Source organism: Macrotis lagotis, chromosome X, assembly GCF_037893015.1.
Source record: "Macrotis lagotis isolate mMagLag1 chromosome X, bilby.v1.9.chrom.fasta, whole genome shotgun sequence".
In the NCBI taxonomy this organism is placed as follows: Eukaryota; Metazoa; Chordata; class Mammalia; order Peramelemorphia; family Peramelidae; genus Macrotis; species Macrotis lagotis.
The window spans coordinates 186,355,036-186,375,350 of NC_133666.1; the positions used below are offsets into that span (position 1 = coordinate 186,355,036).

The 20,315-nt window shown below is 33.1% G+C and overlaps 1 protein-coding gene across 3 annotated transcripts in view; it reads left to right on the top strand.

Annotated features, from left to right (window-relative positions):
- ZCCHC7 (zinc finger CCHC-type containing 7) overlaps positions 1-20,315 on the top strand; it is a 285,197-nt gene that overhangs the window by 196,133 nt on the left and 68,749 nt on the right. For all 3 annotated transcript variants that reach the window (XM_074201949.1, XM_074201948.1, XM_074201950.1), the window contains exon 5: positions 1,503-1,673. In XM_074201949.1, coding sequence (XP_074058050.1) covers positions 1,503-1,673 — 171 coding nt within the window. The remainder of the gene's footprint in view (positions 1-1,502; positions 1,674-20,315) is intronic.

Consider the following 20,315-nt stretch of genomic DNA (forward strand, 5'->3'; position numbering starts at 1 on the left):
TATAATCTTGCCAGTTGTTGCAAGAATCTTTTCTACTACAATAGATAGATATGCTGATATCAGTACTTGTAGTAATAGACTGTAGGATTCTCTCTTCTGGACTTCCCATGGTGATAGGGAATTCCTGTCTACTATTCCTATTCTAACTACTTTAAAAAACTTAGTCCATTGTGAATAACTGGGGTTTTGTTTTTTTGCTTTTTTTAAAAACTTTTTTATAATGAACTGAAATCTGTGTACTTGAAAATTAGTTGGTTCCAGTTCTGCCCTTAGATATTAAAAAGTTAAGAATTAGAGCATTAGAATTCGCCTAGACCAGGGTTCTTAACCTTGAGTTTTGAACTTGTTTCTAAAAGCATTTTGAAGATTGTTTTAAAATATAATTTATAATCCTTTGTATTTTATTTTATGCATATAAAATATTATTCTAAATAATTATTTTGATAAATTCTAAGCAAAAAGGATGAACCAACTCCTGATTTTAAGTTGTGCAGCCTAGACTGAATGCTAGCAACTGGGTCATAGAGTTTTGCTGACTTTGTCCAATATTTATTTTCTTTAAACAGTCTTCTTTTTCTGCATAAAATTTTTTCAAATATTATTAAAATATCTATCATGCTTCTCTTTAGTTTTTCTTTAGACTACATAGCCTTAGTTGTCATTGTGGTCATGGTGCTATTTTTAAATAAACATTTATTTAACATATATACACCAGGCACTGTGCTAAGCACTTTCCAATTATTATCTAATTTGATCCTCACCCTAAGCTGGGACATAAGTTACTGATATTATTACCATTTTACAGTTGGGGTAAGTGAGGCAGTAAGAGGTTAAGGAATTTGTCGAGGGTCAACCTAACGACTTAGACTCTAAGACTAGATTTAAACCCAAGTTTCCTGGACTCCAGACCCAGTGCTTGCTCCATTGAACTTTCTAGCTCCCCCACTTTTTTCATATAGTTTTGATTCTCAAACCCCTCAATGTCCTAGTCACTTTTTGTGCATGAGATAACCTGTTAATTTCCCTGCAAGCTTTATCTGACCACCCCTACTACACGCTGTGCATGGATGTTATAATACGATTCAGTTGATATAACTTTTTAAGTTCTTTTATCTAACATGACTCTTACCAAGCATCTTCTTTCAAAGTTCTTGACTTAAAATATGCTAAGAATTTAATATCACATTAGAAAATTTTTGCTTTACAAATAAAAAAATTAATATTCTTTCTTATGAAAGTGCTCTTGAAATTTCATATACTAAATCAATTATGTATTAAATGGATTTGGATCAATATGTTAGACTACATTCAAATTCATCTTAGAAATTTAATCTCAACTTGATCCTCATGTCTCATAGTTTACCATTGCAAGAGTCCTACCCATATCTTTAGACATTTAACACATTTATTGTTAGGTTTATGTTCAATTCTATTCCGGTTTTCTCTCTTATTTCATATATAAAGGGCTAAAGTTTTTTCAAATAACATTTTCCTCTCAACAGAAAGTACGTGCCTGTTGCCTGTGTGCTGAGAGAGGACACATACAGTATGACTGCCCTGCTCGGTTTTGTTTAGATTGCTTTTTGCCTGCATGTTACTCCCACAAATGCCTTGAAAGACCTTCATGGAAAAAACATTGTGAACGATGTGATATGAAAGGTCACTATGCTGATGTGAGTATTCCATTTTATAAATCTATTGACCTTTTCAGAGAGAATGAGAAAAATACTTGTGTCTGTTTCCAATATATTTTTTCATTCATAGTTCTCTTCTTCCTTTTTATGACACATTGAGGGATTTGACCTGTGTATTGGATCAAGTGAAGCTGAGCACTGACCTTGGAGTCAGAAAAGACATAGGCTAGATTTACATCTGCCTCAAATACTTACTACTTCTGTGATTTGAGCAAGTTACTTAACCCCTCTTAGCCATAGTCTCTGCATCTGTAAAATGGGAGATGACAATAATTGAGATTATTGTGATGATTAAATGGCTCTCTTATATGTAAAGTACATCACCAGTCTTAAAGCACTGCCCATAAATGTCAGCTATTGCTATTATTTTTTCAGGACCCATGGCTTTGAAGAATATTCTACTTACTTTTCTTTTTAAGGGTAGAATAGGATAATGGTATGTCAAGGGTTGGGAGACTGAAAAATATGCAACTGAGTTTTGATGGGATTATCCTCCTCCAGTTTTCATCAGCATTGAGCTTCCATGTTTGAATTTTTCTCCTAAGTGGTTTATGGTACATGAGGTAAAAACAAATAAACATGGAATGAATACTATAGACAGAAATATGAATATGCATCGGATTGGTAGATTGTGTGAAGGCAATTGTATGAAGTACTGAAGAAGATAGAAAGTTTAGTTAAGAAACTATTTTGCCCTTGTAGAGGATAATAGATAAAATAAATGTGGAAGCCTACATTTCTAGTCCTTTTTGATGGGACAGAAATAAACAAATGTGTTAGTGACATTACTTTCAAACTGCCATATCGCAGAACCTGATACTACCCACCCCCTGTAATGTACAGTCTTCCTCACAGAGCCAAGTTGGGCAGCCATTTCTGTGCTGTTTGTGGGTGAGCTTGAGCCTTTTGTCATGTACCCATTCAAGTACCATTAGGGAAGTCTTCTGACATTTATTTGGAAAAGCTAGTGGCATATTTTGAATCAGAGAATTTGTCTTAGTATAACATTGAGACTGGCTTGTTTTTTTCATCTGTCAAGCATTTGAGGGCTTCCCTTTTTTGCAGCACTTCACTTGATAACTCCTTGAGAATTAGAAGATCCAGCTGCTGATCTCTAGGATTCTAATTAGGGATGATAGAAAAGGAATTAGAAAAACAAAAGGTACAAAGATAACCTAATACTGTGAGTTCTCTTAAGTAGTACAAATAGTGATAGTAAGTAAAGGGTATAAAGGGCAGGCAGAAAAAAACACTGAATCTGGTATCAAAGACCTTTTACCTCATACCCCAGCTTTGCTGCTTATTACCTCTATGATCTAATTCAAGTCATTTTACCTCTCTAGGCTTTAGATTTCTCATCTGTAAATTGAGGGAGCTTGGTGAAATAAACTTTAATAGCCCTTCCAGTTCTAGATCATTGATCCTTAGGAGCACTAGGATGAAGTTTCTTCAGTTTAGTTCAGCAGATGTTAGAAGAGGTAAATTATAATCTTGAAGGATCGTAAGATGATGGATTGAGAACTGGAAGACACCTTAGAATTCATCTAGATGTTTAAACTTCTTTATGTCATGGACCTCTCTAGCAGTTTGAAGAAATCTAGGGACTCCTTAAATAATATTTTTAGGCTTACAAAGGAAACCAATTATTGAAATATAGTTACCAAAAAAACTCTTTTGAGTTCATAGACCCCAGGCTAAGAATTTCCAGTCTTTCTTTCCCACTTAATAGCATTTTATTTTTTCCAATTACATATAAAGATGGTTTTCAATATTCATTTTTGTAAGATTTTGAGTTCCAAAATTTTCTCCCTCCCTAAGATAGCAAGCAATCTGATATAGGTTATATATGTATGATTATGTTAAACACATTTCCACGTGAGTTATGTTGTGAAAGAAGAATAAGAAAAAAAGGGGAAATTTACATAAAAAAACAAAAAAAGTGAAATTAGTATATTGCAATCTGCAGTCAGACTTCATAGTTCTTTCTCTGGATGTGGATAGCATTTTCCATCATGAGTCTTTTGGAATTGTCTTGTTCATTGTATTGCTAAAAAGAGGTATATCTATTATAATTGATCATTGTACAGTGCTAAGAAGCTCCTATCTTAACCTAACTTGCCACTCTAAAAAAAAATAAAAACCATGATTATTAAGTTGGGAGTGGAATGGTCAGGTTGATTTTCTATTCCTTGCAATCAATTTCTAAGTAATCAGATTACAAAATAAACCTGCAAAATTCACATTTCTATGTATAATAACAATACTCAAAAGAAATTATACCAAATGAAATAACAATCATAACATTCATGCATAAAAATTTATGAAATATCTGGAAGTCAACTTACTAAAGCACCCTCAGTACTTGAAAAACAATCACAAAATATTCCTTTTAATAAAGAATAACTTAAGTACCTGAAGAAATAATCAGTACTCATTACTGAGCCATGCTCTTATGATAAAAATGGCAATTCTGTGGGAATTAATCTTCAGATATAATGCTTTGCCAATTAAACTACCAAGGGAATTTTATAAAGAACTAGGCAAGATACCACAGTTTATGTGAAAGAAAAAAAAAATGTAGAGTATATAGCAAAATAATGGACAAAAAAAGATTGGAAAGGAGGTAATAGTATTTCCAGATCTTAAACTTCTTTATTTTTTTTTTGTAAGGCAAACAGGGTTAAATGGCTTGCCCAAGGCCACACAGCTAAGTAATTATTAAGTGTCCGAGACCGGATTTGAACCCAGGTACTCCTGACTCCAAGGCCGGTGCTTTATTCACTATGCCACCTAGCCACCCTTAAACTTCTTTAAATAGCAAGAATAAAAAATTCTTTTCGTTCATGTTAATTAGAATGGAATAAAGATGATAAAAGAATCAGAGATATTTTAACTCAACAATTCAGTGATTGATAAACCTAAAAACATAAATTATCCAGGGAAAAATAAAATAGCATGGTAGAACTTCCCAGAGCTTATGCTTCACTGGAACCTTTGAAAACCAAGGCTCAATCTCCATACCTCAGTACATTGATATAGGACATTTTGCCAGCCAAACTCTGTAGAACTGGATATAACTATAAAAATATTCATTTGAACAAAGTTTAGAATCTCAAGAGAAATATTAAAGAGTATTAATTACTCTTTAATATTAATTGGCATTTTATCCCAAATTATACTATAAAGTACTCATCAAAAGTACTTGTTACTTATTAAAAAACAGATCAGTAGCACATTAGATAGGCAGGAAACAAAAACAATTATTTTGACTTAGAAATGGTGAAGAGCAAAGTAAACTAAAACATAAATGCAATATACACAGTGATTATATAACAATATGAATTGGAAACACCAATAATAGCAACAACAATACCACCCCTTACATACACTTTTTTTTTTCCATTAGGTTTTTGCAAGGCAATGGGGTTAAGTGGCTTGCCCAAGGCCACACAGCTAGGCAATTAATAAGTGTCTGAGGCCAGATTTGAACTCAGGTACTCCTGACTCCAGGGGTGGTGCTCTAATCCACTGCACCACCTAGCTTCCCCCTTACATACACTCTCATACACAGTAAATAAACAAATAACCCTGAATGCTGTGTAATTACAATGATCTTGTTTGGCCTTGGAGAAGAGATGCAGTGATGAGGGGATGTTCTCCCCTTTCATTTGCTTTTTATTTTTGTTACAGAGTATATCTACCAAGGTAGGAGATATAGGAAAGATATTTTAAGACAAAGATATCAGTTTTTTTTAAAAAAAAAGAAAAAGAAAAACTCATCTTTTTTAAAAAGATGATTTTGAAAAATAACTAATTAAAAATTCTACTGTCCTCAGCCAAAAAGTGGGCACTACTGGAGCATTATGTTTCTTGTTTTGTCACATGTGTGCATTGGGTAGTTTTTGTTGTTATGAGAAGGTATTTAAATTTTTATGATAGGAATGAATCACTCCTCCCAAATCTAAAACTGTGATATAATAAGCGATAGTAGTAACATATCACAGATTCAAAGTATAGCTCTTAATAGAAGGAACCTTAGAGATCATCCAAGCCAACCATCTCATGGGTTCCAGATAGTGAGGAGGAGATAGATGCCTGTTTTAATGAACAGTCTAAATTATATTAAATTAAAATAAATAGTTTGTTATTTCAAAATATAGCACCTATTATTAGCAACATTGAGATTTAATAAAGGATAATGTAGTTATTTAATGAGCAAAAATACTATTCCTCCCAAACCTACTTCTTTTTCAAATTTTCCTATTATTATCAAGGGAACCACTATTTTCCCAGTCTTCAAGTTAACCTTGGTTTCATCTTTGACTCCACACTCTTCTAGTATACTAGAGTAACAATATAGTCTCATCTCAGTCATAAGATTTGAAAAAAATTAAGTGTTGGACTTAGAAATTGAAAGTACATTGTAACATCCTTAATTTCTAAAGCCATTAGTGTGAAAGAAGCTCTGATGTGAGACAATTTCCCCTACTTAGTATAATCTTGAAAAAAATCAGAGTAAAATGAGTAACTCAGAATTAATTCTAAGAGGTCTTAAAAATCATTAACTGACCCCTTCTTCTAATTATATAATGTGTGCACCTATACTATTCTTGAATTATTTCCAGTTCCTGTACAGTAAAATGAGTAAAAAAATGCTTCCAATATAAAGAAATTTTAGTCATTAACCTCAATTTATTTCTCAAAAGATAGGAATGATATGATGGTAAAGAGTCATCATTATAGTGTATCTCTGAAATATCAGAAGTCCTTGGCCATATAAAACTATTCAGGTAGAAACAACTGCAGAGTTAGGATCTACTCATTAGATTTTCCTTCAGGACTCCTCACAATTTGATACTGTTTCTATTCATTTTCCACAATTCTCCTGTACAGATTCTTCACTCCGAGTTGATCTGTTTACTCTTTGCTCCCTTTGTTCTCTGTTCTCCAGCTTCCCAAGTACTTTTCCTCTTCAAACTTTGTTCATATTCATCTTGAAGCCCTCTTTCCCTCTTCCTATTCAGTTGTTTCCATAGTTGTTTCTCCTTTGTCTTTTATTATGTTATTTTATTGTAGATATCATTTTGTATTTTAAATTTTAAATTAATTGACTAGACATCTGTCAGATATTTGCCCTGAGAATATTCTACCTACTGTTGGTGTCTTCACTTTAGAACAGTTTTTTTTTCTCCTGCTGCCAGTAGGTAAGGCAATGGACTCCAAACTTTTTTGATTATACAGCTGTATCAGTCAAATAATTTTTGAGCATCTACCCTCATATGTATAGATTTATATGTAATACTGTACTAATAATTACATATATTTTAAATTTTCCCACAAAAATAGAAATTTTGAAAGGTGAAGTCATATTGATCCTACAGTGAATAAGGAATAACTGAAGTCTATTGAAGAAAGAAATGAAAAGGTCAGACCTGTACTTTAGGAAAATTGCTTTGACAGCAGTGTGAAGAATGGATTAGAGCAGAGAGAGACTTGTGTCAGGGAGACCACTTGAGTCCAGTTGAGAGATGACATAGTCTCTAGGTGGTGACTGCATAAAAAAAAAAAGAAGAAACAAATGCGAGAGATTTTGTGGAGGTAGCCATGACAAAATTTTTCAACTGATACATATGTAGAAAGAGGGAGAGTGAGGATTCAGATGATACAAAGGTTATGAACCTAGAAAATGGCTATCCCCTTGCCAATAATAAGCAAGTTTATAAGAGGTATGAGTTTGAAGAGGAAGATAATATAATGATACCTTTGATGAAGATCACAACTCATCCATCCATGTCTGTTCATCCTGTGTTGTTTTTTTCGTCTTATACACCCCCACTGAAAACAAAAGCTGGTAGGGTACAGCAGAGCTCTTACCAGTCAGTACTGATTGTACCTGTTGTAACCACAAGGTGATAGGCATACTAGAAGGTTATTGTTTATTTATGTCCAACTCTTCTTGAACCCATTTGAAGTTTTCTTAGCAAAAATACTAGAGTGGTTTGCCATTACCTTCTCCAGCTTTACAGTTGAAGAAAGTGAGGCAAATAGGGTTAAATAACTTGCTTTGGGTTACAATAATAAAGCTAATAAGTGTCTGGGGTCAAATTTGAACTCAGGTCTTCCTGACTCAAGGCTCATTATTCTATCCACTAGTACCACATAGTTGCCCTGGAGGGTAGAGGATGAAATTTTCCCAGTGGCACTAAAGACTCTGTTTCAATCTGAAACAGTCTTTAGTGTTAATATCAGGAAAGGCAATGTAGGATTTATGAAAAGATATGAGCATAGTTGAATTAGACTTTTGAGAATTTATCTCCAAAGTGGAAAGGTTACGTGCTTCCTTGGTGGGGAGGTAAATAAGAGAATAAGAGGTGATGTTAATAGGTGTAGTTTTACAGCCCTAAATCTATGATGCTATGGAAATACATTTGAATGAGTCCATCATGATGCAAACTTTAAAGTTTCTCCACAAAAATGTATCTTTTGTTCATGTGTTAAGGTAATACAAACTTTCATGATACAAAAGACAATGCTGTAGAAATAATTTGTTAGAATACACTGAATGTTAACAAATAGACATGTTATCAAAAGTTTTTGCCATTATCATGAAGAATATTCTGTAAAAGGCCAAAGAGAACAAGCTTTCCCCAACTGTGGTATTGTTATCCAGATAATATATTATATAGATGTCATTATTCTGGTTATGTTAAGCCCCAGAACATTACAGTAACTCAGTGAGATTTATTTCATGGACACTCAAAATATTGGCTTATTCATAAGAGAAAAATAAAATAACTAAAGAATGCATATATTTCTAATATGACATCTTTACATGGATATACCATTGAGAGAAAGAAAGAGCACTCGAGCGTGTGTGTGTGTGTGTTTGTATCTGTATGTGTCCGTGTCACAAGGCACCTTAGAGTTAGACCATGAACTGAGTCCAGGAATAATAAGACATTGAGCTAGAATGCATTTGGGAAATTGTACAACACATTCCATGATCCCAAGTTCCTTGCTACCACAAAAGCTCATCTTTTCAACACCAGTATTCTTCTGGTTGTGCTATTAGCTATGAATAATAGAGCACTGTGATCTCAGAAAAAATAACAATATCAAGTGACCCCAAAGCTGAATGGAAAAATGCACAATGGGTATAAATAAACTGCCACATAATGCCAACAATGATTTGCACACACAAGAAGTGACATAAAGCATATCATCTAGGACATGAGTAGCATTTCTCCTTTTTCCAACTCTTAGCTGAAGACCTAGTTTCTTATTTTAGGCAATTAGCATTGAGTTCATTCTCCCCTCTCTTAGTCTCAAAATGCTTTGACTTTAACCTTCCTTCATTCTCTCCTGTTTTTCCAGTCTCTTATTATGAAATATCAGTTCACTTTGCTAAGGCTAATGCCTCCACACATGCCCTTGAACCCATCTAGTAATCCCTGAATTTCAAAATCTAGTGTGTTTTCTCATTCTTCATCCTTCTTGACTTCAGCTCCATCTGACAATAACCTTCTTAATCCTTTTTCCTCTCTGTATTATCCTAACACTTCTCTTTCTTGGTTGTCCTACTGTGCAGTCTGCTCTTTCTCTATTTCCTTTGCTGGTGTATCACCCATCTCACATCCTGCTTTGGGTGTTAACACCTGAGGCTTTTTCCTCAGCAAATCCTCTCCAAAGATCAGATGATTCCCAATGTGGACATCCAGCCTCACTCTCACCTCTGACTTTCTGTCCTGACCCACCAGGCTAGATGTCTCACAGGCTTGTCATAGGTTATCATGTATAGACGATTTCCCTACATCTTGTGTAGTTCACAGAATATTATTGAGATAACAAAATAGTTAAAGAGAATATTACAATTTATAGCAATCAGTCACTAAGTATTTATTAAATTGTGCTTACAAAAAGAGGCAAAAGACAGTCCTTGCTCTCACAGTCTGAAGGAAGACAAAGACAAATTATACAAAAACAAGCTATCTATAGGATAATGAGAAAGTAAACATCAGAGGGGAAGCTCTGGAATCATGAGGGGTAAGGAAATTTTTCTGGAGAAGACAGGACTTTGGTTCAGATTCAGAGGAAACCATGGAAGCTGCTAGGTAAAGATGAGAAGGGAAGAGAGTCAGAGAGAATGCCTAAAGCTAAGACATAGATAGTCTTGTTTGTAGAACAATTTAGGAAGCCAGGGAAGGGCAGTGTCACTGAATCAGAGTACATAGCAGGTAATAAGGTATAGGAAGACAAGAAAGATGGGACGGGGGATAACTTAGGAGGGACTTTTTACCCCCAAGCAGAGGATTTTTATGTGTGATTCTGAAGTTGATAGGGAGTCACGTGAATTTACTGAGTAACAAGGGGTGATATGGTCAGACCTCCATTCTATAAAAATCATTTTCATGAATGCAAGATAATATTAATATGTGGAGAGATCTGAAATAGGCAGACCCACCAGCAAGCTATTGTTGTCATACAGGAATGAGGTCATGAGGACCTTCACTAGAGAGTGGTGATAATGCCACCAAATAGTCAAAAGATATTGCAAATGTGAAATCATATTCAGTTTCATCATTCTGGCCACTTATTTTCAACTTGTTACATCTCTCTCTGCTGGAATGAAGCCAGAGGTAAACATGACTGACTCTATATTGAAAATGAAAAAAATGTTAGAAACTCTTCAGGCACTATTGTCTTTTCCCATGACAGACGCAGGTTTTTAGCATCAAAGAATTGCTCTGAAGCTTAAAATCAGAAATCTGCATTGTTTCTTAAAGGAGGGTTCCTATGTTGGAAAGGGGAAAGAGGTGGAAGGTGAGGAAACAACTTAAAAAGCTAGCTCAGGCAGGTAGCAACAATAGTTATAATAGTGATTATGAAAACTAGGGGATGAATTGATAGAAACAGTATCAATAGAACTTTATTAATGTTGAGATACAGGTATTGAGGAAGAAGTAAGAGTCAAAGATAAAGCAAAGTTTTTTAATATGAGTAACTGTATAAATAATGGTATCATTTTGAGAAATAGAAAGGTCAAGAGAAAGGATTTTTGACAGTAAAAAAAGTTGGCTTTTAGAAATAATGAGTTTGAGGTGTTGATGTGACATCCAGATGAAGATGAGTGGTTGATAGTTGTAAATGGAGGTCAGTGCTTGTGGTAAAAATTTGGCAGAAATACTTATAAATAGTATAGTTGAAGAGTTGAAAAGTATCTGAATTAGCTTGTCTAAAGAAAGGAGAAAGAAGACCAAGGATAGAATTTAAGAAATACTAACAGGAAGAAGACTGGGAAGACCCCAGAAGCTAAATGAATTGTGGTTAGAAACATGAAAGTCAAGGAGAAGTCTGTATTACTGTCAAATAAAAGAGAATAAGGACTGAGAAGACTTGAATTTGGAACCAGGAAATTCATTGGTGACTATTGAGAGAGCAGTTTGAGTAGAGTGGTAAGGATGAAAATGACATCTGAAAGAGTTCATGAGTAAATAAATATTTGGTAAGGAAGCAAGGGTCATCTCATTTTTTTTTTTTTAGCAGTTAGATATTAAAAGGAGACAAGATGAAATGGTCATAAAATGGTTGAGAGAAGGGTTTTATTTTTAAAGATTAGGGAGACACATGAGTAAATATATAAGCATATTGGAATGAAACCAATGAAGAAAAAAATTATCAAAACTTCCTGAGAAATGGGGTCTGTGCCAGTTGCCAGATCAGATGACAGGAGGTGACACTCAAGAACAGAGCTTAGAGAGAATGAATAAATTCTATGAGTTAATGAGTATAGACAAGACAACTGACAGAGCAGATATGACTAAGATAATCACATTGTAATTATCTTAGGTATCAATGATTGCTTTAATTTCATTAGCAAAGACTTAAAGGTGACTTCTGGTGGTACAGACCTATAATCCCTGCTTATAGACAGACTAGAGCCTGATGGATCACCTCAACTAAATTTCTGAGTTAAAGTAGATTAAAGTTGATAGGGTATCTGAAGTAATAGTATTGATATGGGGAAAGGGGAAACTCTAGTGTACTGAAGAAGGGTCAAGCCCATCCAAGTTGGTTACAGAGTAGGTGTAAGCTTCCATTCTAATCAGTAGTGAGTTTAGACCTATGAGTAGCAACTATACTTTCAATTGTAGGAAAGATAGGGAGACCCAGTCTCAGAAATAAACATAAATGAATATTTAAAGGCAGATTTCATAAGGGAAATAATCAGAAATTCAGCAGGATTGTTTTGGGTAGCAGGGCATGGAATGCAAAAGGATTTAGGAAGAGAAATACTATTTATATGTATCAATATTTAAAGTATAAACAAAGAAATAAAGGCTATGGGATTTGCCTATGAAGAATAGTAAAACTTGAACTTCTAGGAAAGGGGGAGACAGTGAGATAATTTTTTTTCATATATGTAGAAATAATAGTATGAAATAAGAAATTGTGTTCAGTGACATATAAATGTGTATCAAAAACACTAGAATTGAATTAGTACTAGGGAAATTAAATAGTTCATACTCCTTGTTGACACACCAAACAATATAATAGTTTGATGGAGGAAATACCAAATTAAATAATTACTACATTGAACATAAATGAATTCTCCCATAAAAAGATAAAAGGGTTCTATTAGAATGAATATTTCAAAAAATCCAGTCAAATATGTTACATATAAGAAACATACCTAACACAGAAAAACACACAAAGACTTAAAATGAGAGATTTTGAATAAAATATATTCTTTTTCAGTTTATTTGGAGAGTCAGGGGAGGCAGATAGTCAGTTATATCAGAACAAGGCAGAATTCAAATTGAACACTACTAAGAAAGATAAACAGGTTTACTGCATCATATTTAAATATTCTGCTGACAAGTAATATTTCAGCAGATCTACATTCTCATATTCTAAGAAATGTTATAAGTTAAATTATAAATTTAAAAAGACATTTTTAAGTAGTGTTAGAACTTCTATATTTTCATAGTTGACCCTCACAACAGTCTTGTGAGGGTACTTACTATTACTAGCTCAATTTTGCAACTGAAGAACCTAAAACTGACATCCACCACGATCATATAACTTATAAGTCAGAAGCACAACTTCCATTCTAACCAATTTGACATAACATTTATAGACCATAATGCCAGAATAATAATAAATGAAATATAGAAAGTAGATAAGGTTCTAGATGGAGATTTTTTAAAAAGGTAATCTTCTTAATTATAGAATTCAGTAATATGACCAAAGATTAGGTTATAGAAGCAATAAATATTAAGATAAAAATGTCAATATCAAAATTTTAGAAGTAAAACAGATAAACTGATATCCCCGAACCATTGCTTAATTCTTGTTTTGCTGTCTTTTCTCTGCAAAGGAAAATAATCATTGGAATAGAAAGGACAAAAAATGACTTAATAGATAAATGAGTAGATAATAAGAGAGTACCAATCTCTCTCTGATGAATTACTCACCAATCTGAGATTAACTGCAATTCCAGAAGTCTTGGAGAAAGAGAGAGGTACCACAAGGCATGATCAGGGCAAATATCTTAATTTTTCTTAAAATAAAAAAGAATAAATACAGATGGGGGGTAGGTGTTAGATGAGTATACCTTTCTTCTTAAAAAGCTTCCCCTCTTTTTTCCTCATCTGATTTTTTTCCTTTGAATCCTCAGAATCTCCTTCTATGGGTTTCTCATCCTTTCTAACATTACTTCTTATGTAATTTTATGTTATGAGAGCCCATCTTTCTTTTTTACTTATCTCTATGAAATCAACTACTGCCTAATCATTGGTGTATGTGAGACTGTCCCAGTCTTTCTTCTTTATCACTTATTCTAAGATGGAATGATCACTTTCTTCCAAGTTTCTTGCACCTGTTCCTCCTGGTATGTCTTTATAAAGATAAGTATAAACAGATTTTAGAAAAATGAGGAATAAAATGATTAGACTCACCTAAATGTCTTGATACCACTCAAAATAATTTATAGTTTAATGGAATATCTATTAAAATATCAATGGAATATTTCTTAGAATTAGATAAAAATGAAGAAAAGTGGATTCTACTTTCCAATCTCAAAATATACTATATATAAATAAAAGCAGTAGTTATCTGTAAAACAGTGAATATCAAACTCTTTGGTACTAGATTAAAAATAGAAAAAAAAAGACTAGATAATCCTTGTATAGATTGATGCTTATCAACAAACTAATATTTAACAAAATTTTTCACAAAGCACTGGGGAAAGAATTCCTTATTCTATTAGATGAGTAACAGTTTGACAAAAATGACTGGTTTGATTTTATCTCATTTCCTGCACCCATAAATTCCAAATGTATTAACTACCTAAATGTTAAATTCAAAGAGAATAGTGGATCGTTCTATCTCTTATAACTGTAGGAAAGGGAAAATCTCCTAGAAATTACTTAGAAATGATGAAGTGAAATGGATTTGATAAGAGCAAAAAGCTTGTTCAAAAAAGAAAAAGGAGCACATCCAGAATCAGAAGGAAAGAAATAAATTGTCAGTAATGTAAAGAAAAGCAGCATTATGACCAGATAATTTTTAGTGCATTGATCAATCATTGTTTCACAATATCTGATAGTGAAGCATGCTTTCTTAATACAGAAGTGGTATTCATGGTATTCAGTACATATGAGATAAAGCATATATTTTTCAGACATAGCCATTATATAAATTTGTTCTGTTTGACTATATTTGTTTGAAGAGAGACCATATCTCTTTGAAGAGTTCGTATCTGTACCTCTTTTTTTTTTTTAAGGTTTTTGCAAGGCAAATGGGGTTAAGTGGCTTGCCCAAGGCCACACTTAAGTGTCTGAGACCAGATTTGAAGCCAGGTACTCCTGACTCCAGGGCCGGTGCTTTATCCACTATGCCATCTATCTGTACCTCTTAAGTGGATTTTTTGAGTTCCTAGTTGCAGTAGGTCTAAAGCCATTAGGATATCTGCATTAAGTCCAACACCATTATGATTTGACCTCAGATGGAAGTTGAGTGGTCAAACTATATAAGTAGAGACAAACCTCTATTTCCAAGTCAGAATGGTGTGGGACAAAGCTGCTTCTACGATGATGCACTATGGGTTCAGGCATGTAAATGACTGCTGTATTTTTCAGCCTTTTAGAAAAAGGAAATCCCATTCTAAAAACAACAATTTTTAACAGATTAGTTAATGGGGAAATGATAGAGCAAAGGAAGAAGGAAGCAATAGGTTATGGAGAATTTATGTAATAAATATCTAATAATAGCATGACACCCACAATCTATGTGGAATTGCAATAAATAAATGATCATAGGATATGAATAGGAAGTTCTCAAAAGAAACAGTCAATTACATGAAAAAAATTATCTGATAATTATTAAAATTTATTTTTAAATTTAATTTAATTAAAATTAAAAATTATTGAAATTCAAATAAAGACCATTCTGGGTGCCATCTCGTGCCCATCAGATCAACGAACATAATTTTATTAAGATAGTTTGGAATTATACAATAAAAGTGACAAAAATGGCTATACCCTTTGACTATTAGGATTATACTATCAGAAAGTTAAAACGTAGAAGGGAGTGGGACAGTGGGAATCAAGGTCTCCCTGTACAGAAATTTTTTCCAGCAGTACTATTTGTACAAGGTCCCAAACTAGAAACAATCACACCCATAATTTTTATCCTAATGTGATGGATGAAGAATTCAAAGAAATATGGGAAGACTCTCTATGAAGTGATGCAAGTTTGTGAAGGGGAAGGGAAGCAGAATCAAATAAAAATGCAAAATAATCGCAATTGTTATTTTATTTTTTCTTGCCTATTCCCTATATGGAGTAGGGGAGGGATAACTTTAGTAATGATATATAAAAACATGACCTTAGTTAAAAGCATTTTTAAATAGCAATAACAAGCAAACACAACATATTCTGAAAAGTATATACAAAAAAGGACAATTTTACTTAATAGCTCATAAAAGTTACTATATATAGCTTTTTTGTATTTTATCTTTTGCACATAACAGACTTTTGTAATTATGTCTACAATAACTTTATTTCCTTTAAGGGGGAAGGGGCAAACTATTCATTTTTATACTTTTACTTGGTGATAGCAGTTAAATTGCAGTTTATTTTAAAAGAGAGGGGAAAAGAAAAGGAAAAAAATTATAACCTGCAATTTAGATTCCTTCTGTATGGGTTTTATTTGGTCTCACTATTATTTTCAATATCATCTTGAGTAGCTATGATCTTTGGATTTTACTACTTTATTTTGTAGAAGTCTTTCCATATTTCGTTGAATTCTTCATAGTTATTTTTTATGATATGATTTCTAGTTACTGAGGTATGACATTTACCCCATTGCTAGCTCATCATCTTTTATAGTGACTCATTATTTTGTTTCCTTTTATCTTTTATGTCACTTTTTACATACTAGTCCTTATTGCTAGTGTATTGTACCCTATAATACATCTCTACATTAATTTTGACTTTTTTTCTTCAGAAATCATAGAGGATTATGATTTGTAGAACATATTTTTTTTTAAATTGGACTTCCAAAAGCAATCCAGTGTATTCTCTTACATGATTATGGCTTCAATTCTATGTCCATCTATGAGTCTTATTACAGACATACATACATACACACACACACACACACACACACACAGCACAGAAAGACTAACTCATTGGACTGGTCATACTACAATATCGTAATCTAGATGATACAATTTATATTGGTCTACTTTATTTTTTTCTGCATTGATCATTAAACCAGCTTTGAATAGTTAAAGCTCTTACGAAGATGACTGATTTGGAGGCTAATAAAGCCTACATGATGTCATTTTCAGACAGGACCTCTTAGAAGACTTCATTGATAAGGAATCCCTTTTCCATTTGGAACCTGTGCATCTTCATGAAAGGAGCAGATAACTTTGGCAGTAATAACATTCTCTTGTTTCTGCCTTAATTGACAATAAAAGAATGATTGAACAAAGTTATCACTTTGAATCTGTCAAAGAAAGCTGTATGACCTTGACATATGTATGACATTGTCACCTTGTTAGAGAAGTTTTTAAAACTGTATTTTCCTGGGTCGTTTACTATTTTTATAGTGAAACTAACTTTAAATATAGTGAGAGCTGCTAGTCTTTTTCTTTCAACTAATTTTATGTCTTTTAGAATTCAGTCCATCATAGAAAATAGGTTATGAAAATTTGCTTCTTCCTATTAATACTTTCATCAAGAATGCACTTGATACATCTGTAGTTTAGTCTCATAAAAATGTTTGCATGGAGGAGACAAATAGTTATTGAGTCATGGCCTTTTTTTTAAAGTAATACTGTTTGATTTTTTTCCTTTAGTTTATTATCTTTTATTTTCAGATATCTTGAAAATCTGTCTGACAGAACCTGCAATCTACAATTGTGACCTTCTGCATCTAATTCTTGTTTATGTACTTGGCCTGTTAAAGCTGTCCTCCCCTCCCTGTCTTTATCTTCTTTACTATCTTTTCTACATCTTCATGTAGTTCTAATATTGACTTCAGTGTTTTCATTAAAATAGGGTGTTTCCACCACCATTTATGATGGGATTAGTTTGTTATAGAAATGTTGATGTATTTCTTCCAGTTTTTGTTTATTTTCCTCCTCCTGTCTCCATCTTTAAATACTTTTGTGATTTTCATATACTTAATTAAATGTGCCTGTAGTAAGCAAAAATTTATGAACACTGAATGAATATCCATTTGTTTGAATTGTTTTTTTCTTCTTGACTTATTAAGTTAATCTATATTTACTTCATTTTTAGCCTCAACCTTTTCCCAAGTGATACTTGTTTTTCATAACAATCCTGTTGGTTTTTTTATATTTAAATATTTCCTTTGTTTTCTGGAGTTTTTTTTTAAAGAAAATATTAAGAAAATATCAAAAAAAGGAATCATTATGATGTAATTATGTAGAGAGCTGACTTGAGAGAGCCAGGAAAAAGAGTCAGGATTCAAATCCTGCCTGTGATACCTTCTGACAAATTACCCAACCTCTTGATGTCCCCAGGCAACCTCTTAAAACTACAAGTTGCAGGAAAGGTATTAAGCTGCACTGGCTAAGGTTGATTCTCCGTGGAAGCTCCCAACACAGAAAGAATCACTTTTCCAGTGGAAGCAGATGGTGGAAGGTAACATATAAAAAAAAAGGGAATTGTCAATACTGAAATAATATAAATGACTAAAGCTCTAATGGCAAGCTAAGTAGCTATTAGAATCCATGGCTTCTTCCAGTTCTCTAATAGTAATAATCTGAGTTTGCTTCTACCTAGTTGGACAAGTGAAATAAAATCCATTATATTTACTATTTCAATAAGCTTTCTGCATTTATTCATTTATATAAATCATATTTGAAAATAGAAACACTTGAAACCAAGCCTCAGAATAAGCATCTCTCAGAGAAAGAAATGTCAGGTCTTAGACTGTCTATCCTTTTCTCACCCCATCCCAAATTTTTTTTCCAACCTAAACTTAGGATATTCATGTTATTGGTCTGTCTTACATGTATCACATTCTGAAAAAATTCACAATGGGAGTTAGTAAATGTCCCAACCAGCACCAAAAAGACCCATACCTGAATCTTATGTAGGCAGTCAAATGCAAAAGACTAAATCATCCTTAGTGTGACAAAATCATCAGACTTAAGCTGAGTCAGTTTTACAAGGTTTAATAGTTGTTTTTCTTTATATAGTAGTAGTAGTAGTAGTAGTAGTAGTAGTAGTAGTAGTAGTAGTAGTAGTATAAATTATTCTCATTTCATTCACAACCCTGCATCCATTCTCATAAGGCTTGCTAGATTTCTCAGAATGTGAAGTTTTCATTATTTCTTAAAACAAAATATTACATTACATTTCCCAGTTGATGAACACCACATTGTTTCCAGTTATGACATAACAAAAAGTGCCAAATAAAGTTTCAAGCAGAGTAACAATAACATCACCATTGAAAAAAAAGTCAGAAAACAATTTGTCATTATGAGGAATCAGTTTTTATTTTTAGAGACAGTGTATGGGTTTTTTATTGATTTAGATGAGAATAGCCCTTATCTGCCTGAGAGTAAAATTCACATCCTAATTTGAATATGCCTTTTTTGCCAATTTCTTTCACATACTTCTAATATTATTTAAACATAACATTGAAAGATTAATTTACTTAAAATATAATTCTTGAATAGATTTTATAAAATGTTTTCTACCTGAGAGACCAGATTGACTCCAAGGACACAGTCTATGTCAGTGCCTGGAGGTCGAGAATTCCTTAATGTATGCATGCAAAAAATCAGAATAATGTTAATGGGAGTGGCATGTGTTCATTGTATGGGGAGTAAATCCCAGAATTAGGAATTTAAAATTCACTGGAACTGTTCCAAAACTACCTAATAATGAATATTGAAATTTGGCCAGTAACCTGCCAAAATGATATATTAGAAAGATTACTGGATTTAGAGTGAGAAGTTGTTGTTTAGTCTTTTAATCATGTCAGATTCTCTTGACCCATTTAAAGTTTTCTTGGCAAAGATACTGGCATGATTTGTCATTTCCTTCTGCAGTTCATTTTACAGATGAGCAAACTGAGACAAACAGGATCAAGAGACTTGTTGGTAAGTGTCTGAGGCTAGGTTTGAACTCAGGAAGAGCATTCCTTTTGATTTCAGGTCCTTCTATCCACTATGCCATTTCAATGTCCAGTGTTTAACAATATGAGTTCAGATTCTGACTCTTCTATTTATAACTCTGTGATCCTGAAGAAATCAGGCTCTCTGTGATTTGGTTTTCTCTTCTCTAAAACAAAGCTGTTATATAAGGTCACCTCTGAAATCCTCTCAGGTTCTAAATCCATGATTCTATGTACTAAAGTTTTTTTAATTAGCACTAATTTTGATCAACATGAAAAAGTCTTCCCTCAAAGAAATTGCTGTATTTTATGTTGAATATAATTGATCATAGGACTTGAGAGAGGAGCAGGAGAAGAAAGTTAGGCTGGAGAAATACAATACTTGCTTTGAAATTTAACTAAACTGCCTTATTTCTTGTCATCTTAGTATCTTGTAAATTCCCCATAACCTGTTCAGCAATCCTCAACACAGGCAAAATTACTTTTTTATTCCGTTCAGTAGACTTAGCAGGTTAAAAAAGCACAGTTCCAGACTTTCTTTGCTATGGCTATCAGCAAAGTTTTTGAAGGACATGTGGAGGGTGCCTAGTCTCCAAATCGTTACCAAGAAAAAGAAAGTGATTTTCTTTTTCTTTCTCTGAAAAATTTAGTTTCTAGAGTTATAGAATGGATAGGTAGATAGATTTTTTTTTGTTATTCACATACTTGTGAAGACCTTTATGGGCCCTGTAATGGATATACTCCTAAATGGTAATATACTTAGGGTGAAATGAGCTCCTCCTAATACAGATATAAAAGTCACCCAATAAATATTATTTCTCATTGAATTTTAAGGACTTTGAAAGCACTATCTTTTGCCTCTTATGTGGGCTCCAGCACTTAGCACACAGTGTCTAGTGTATAATAAATATTTGTTGATTGAGTGATTCATAGTACTTACTACTCTATCCACTTTTTTAG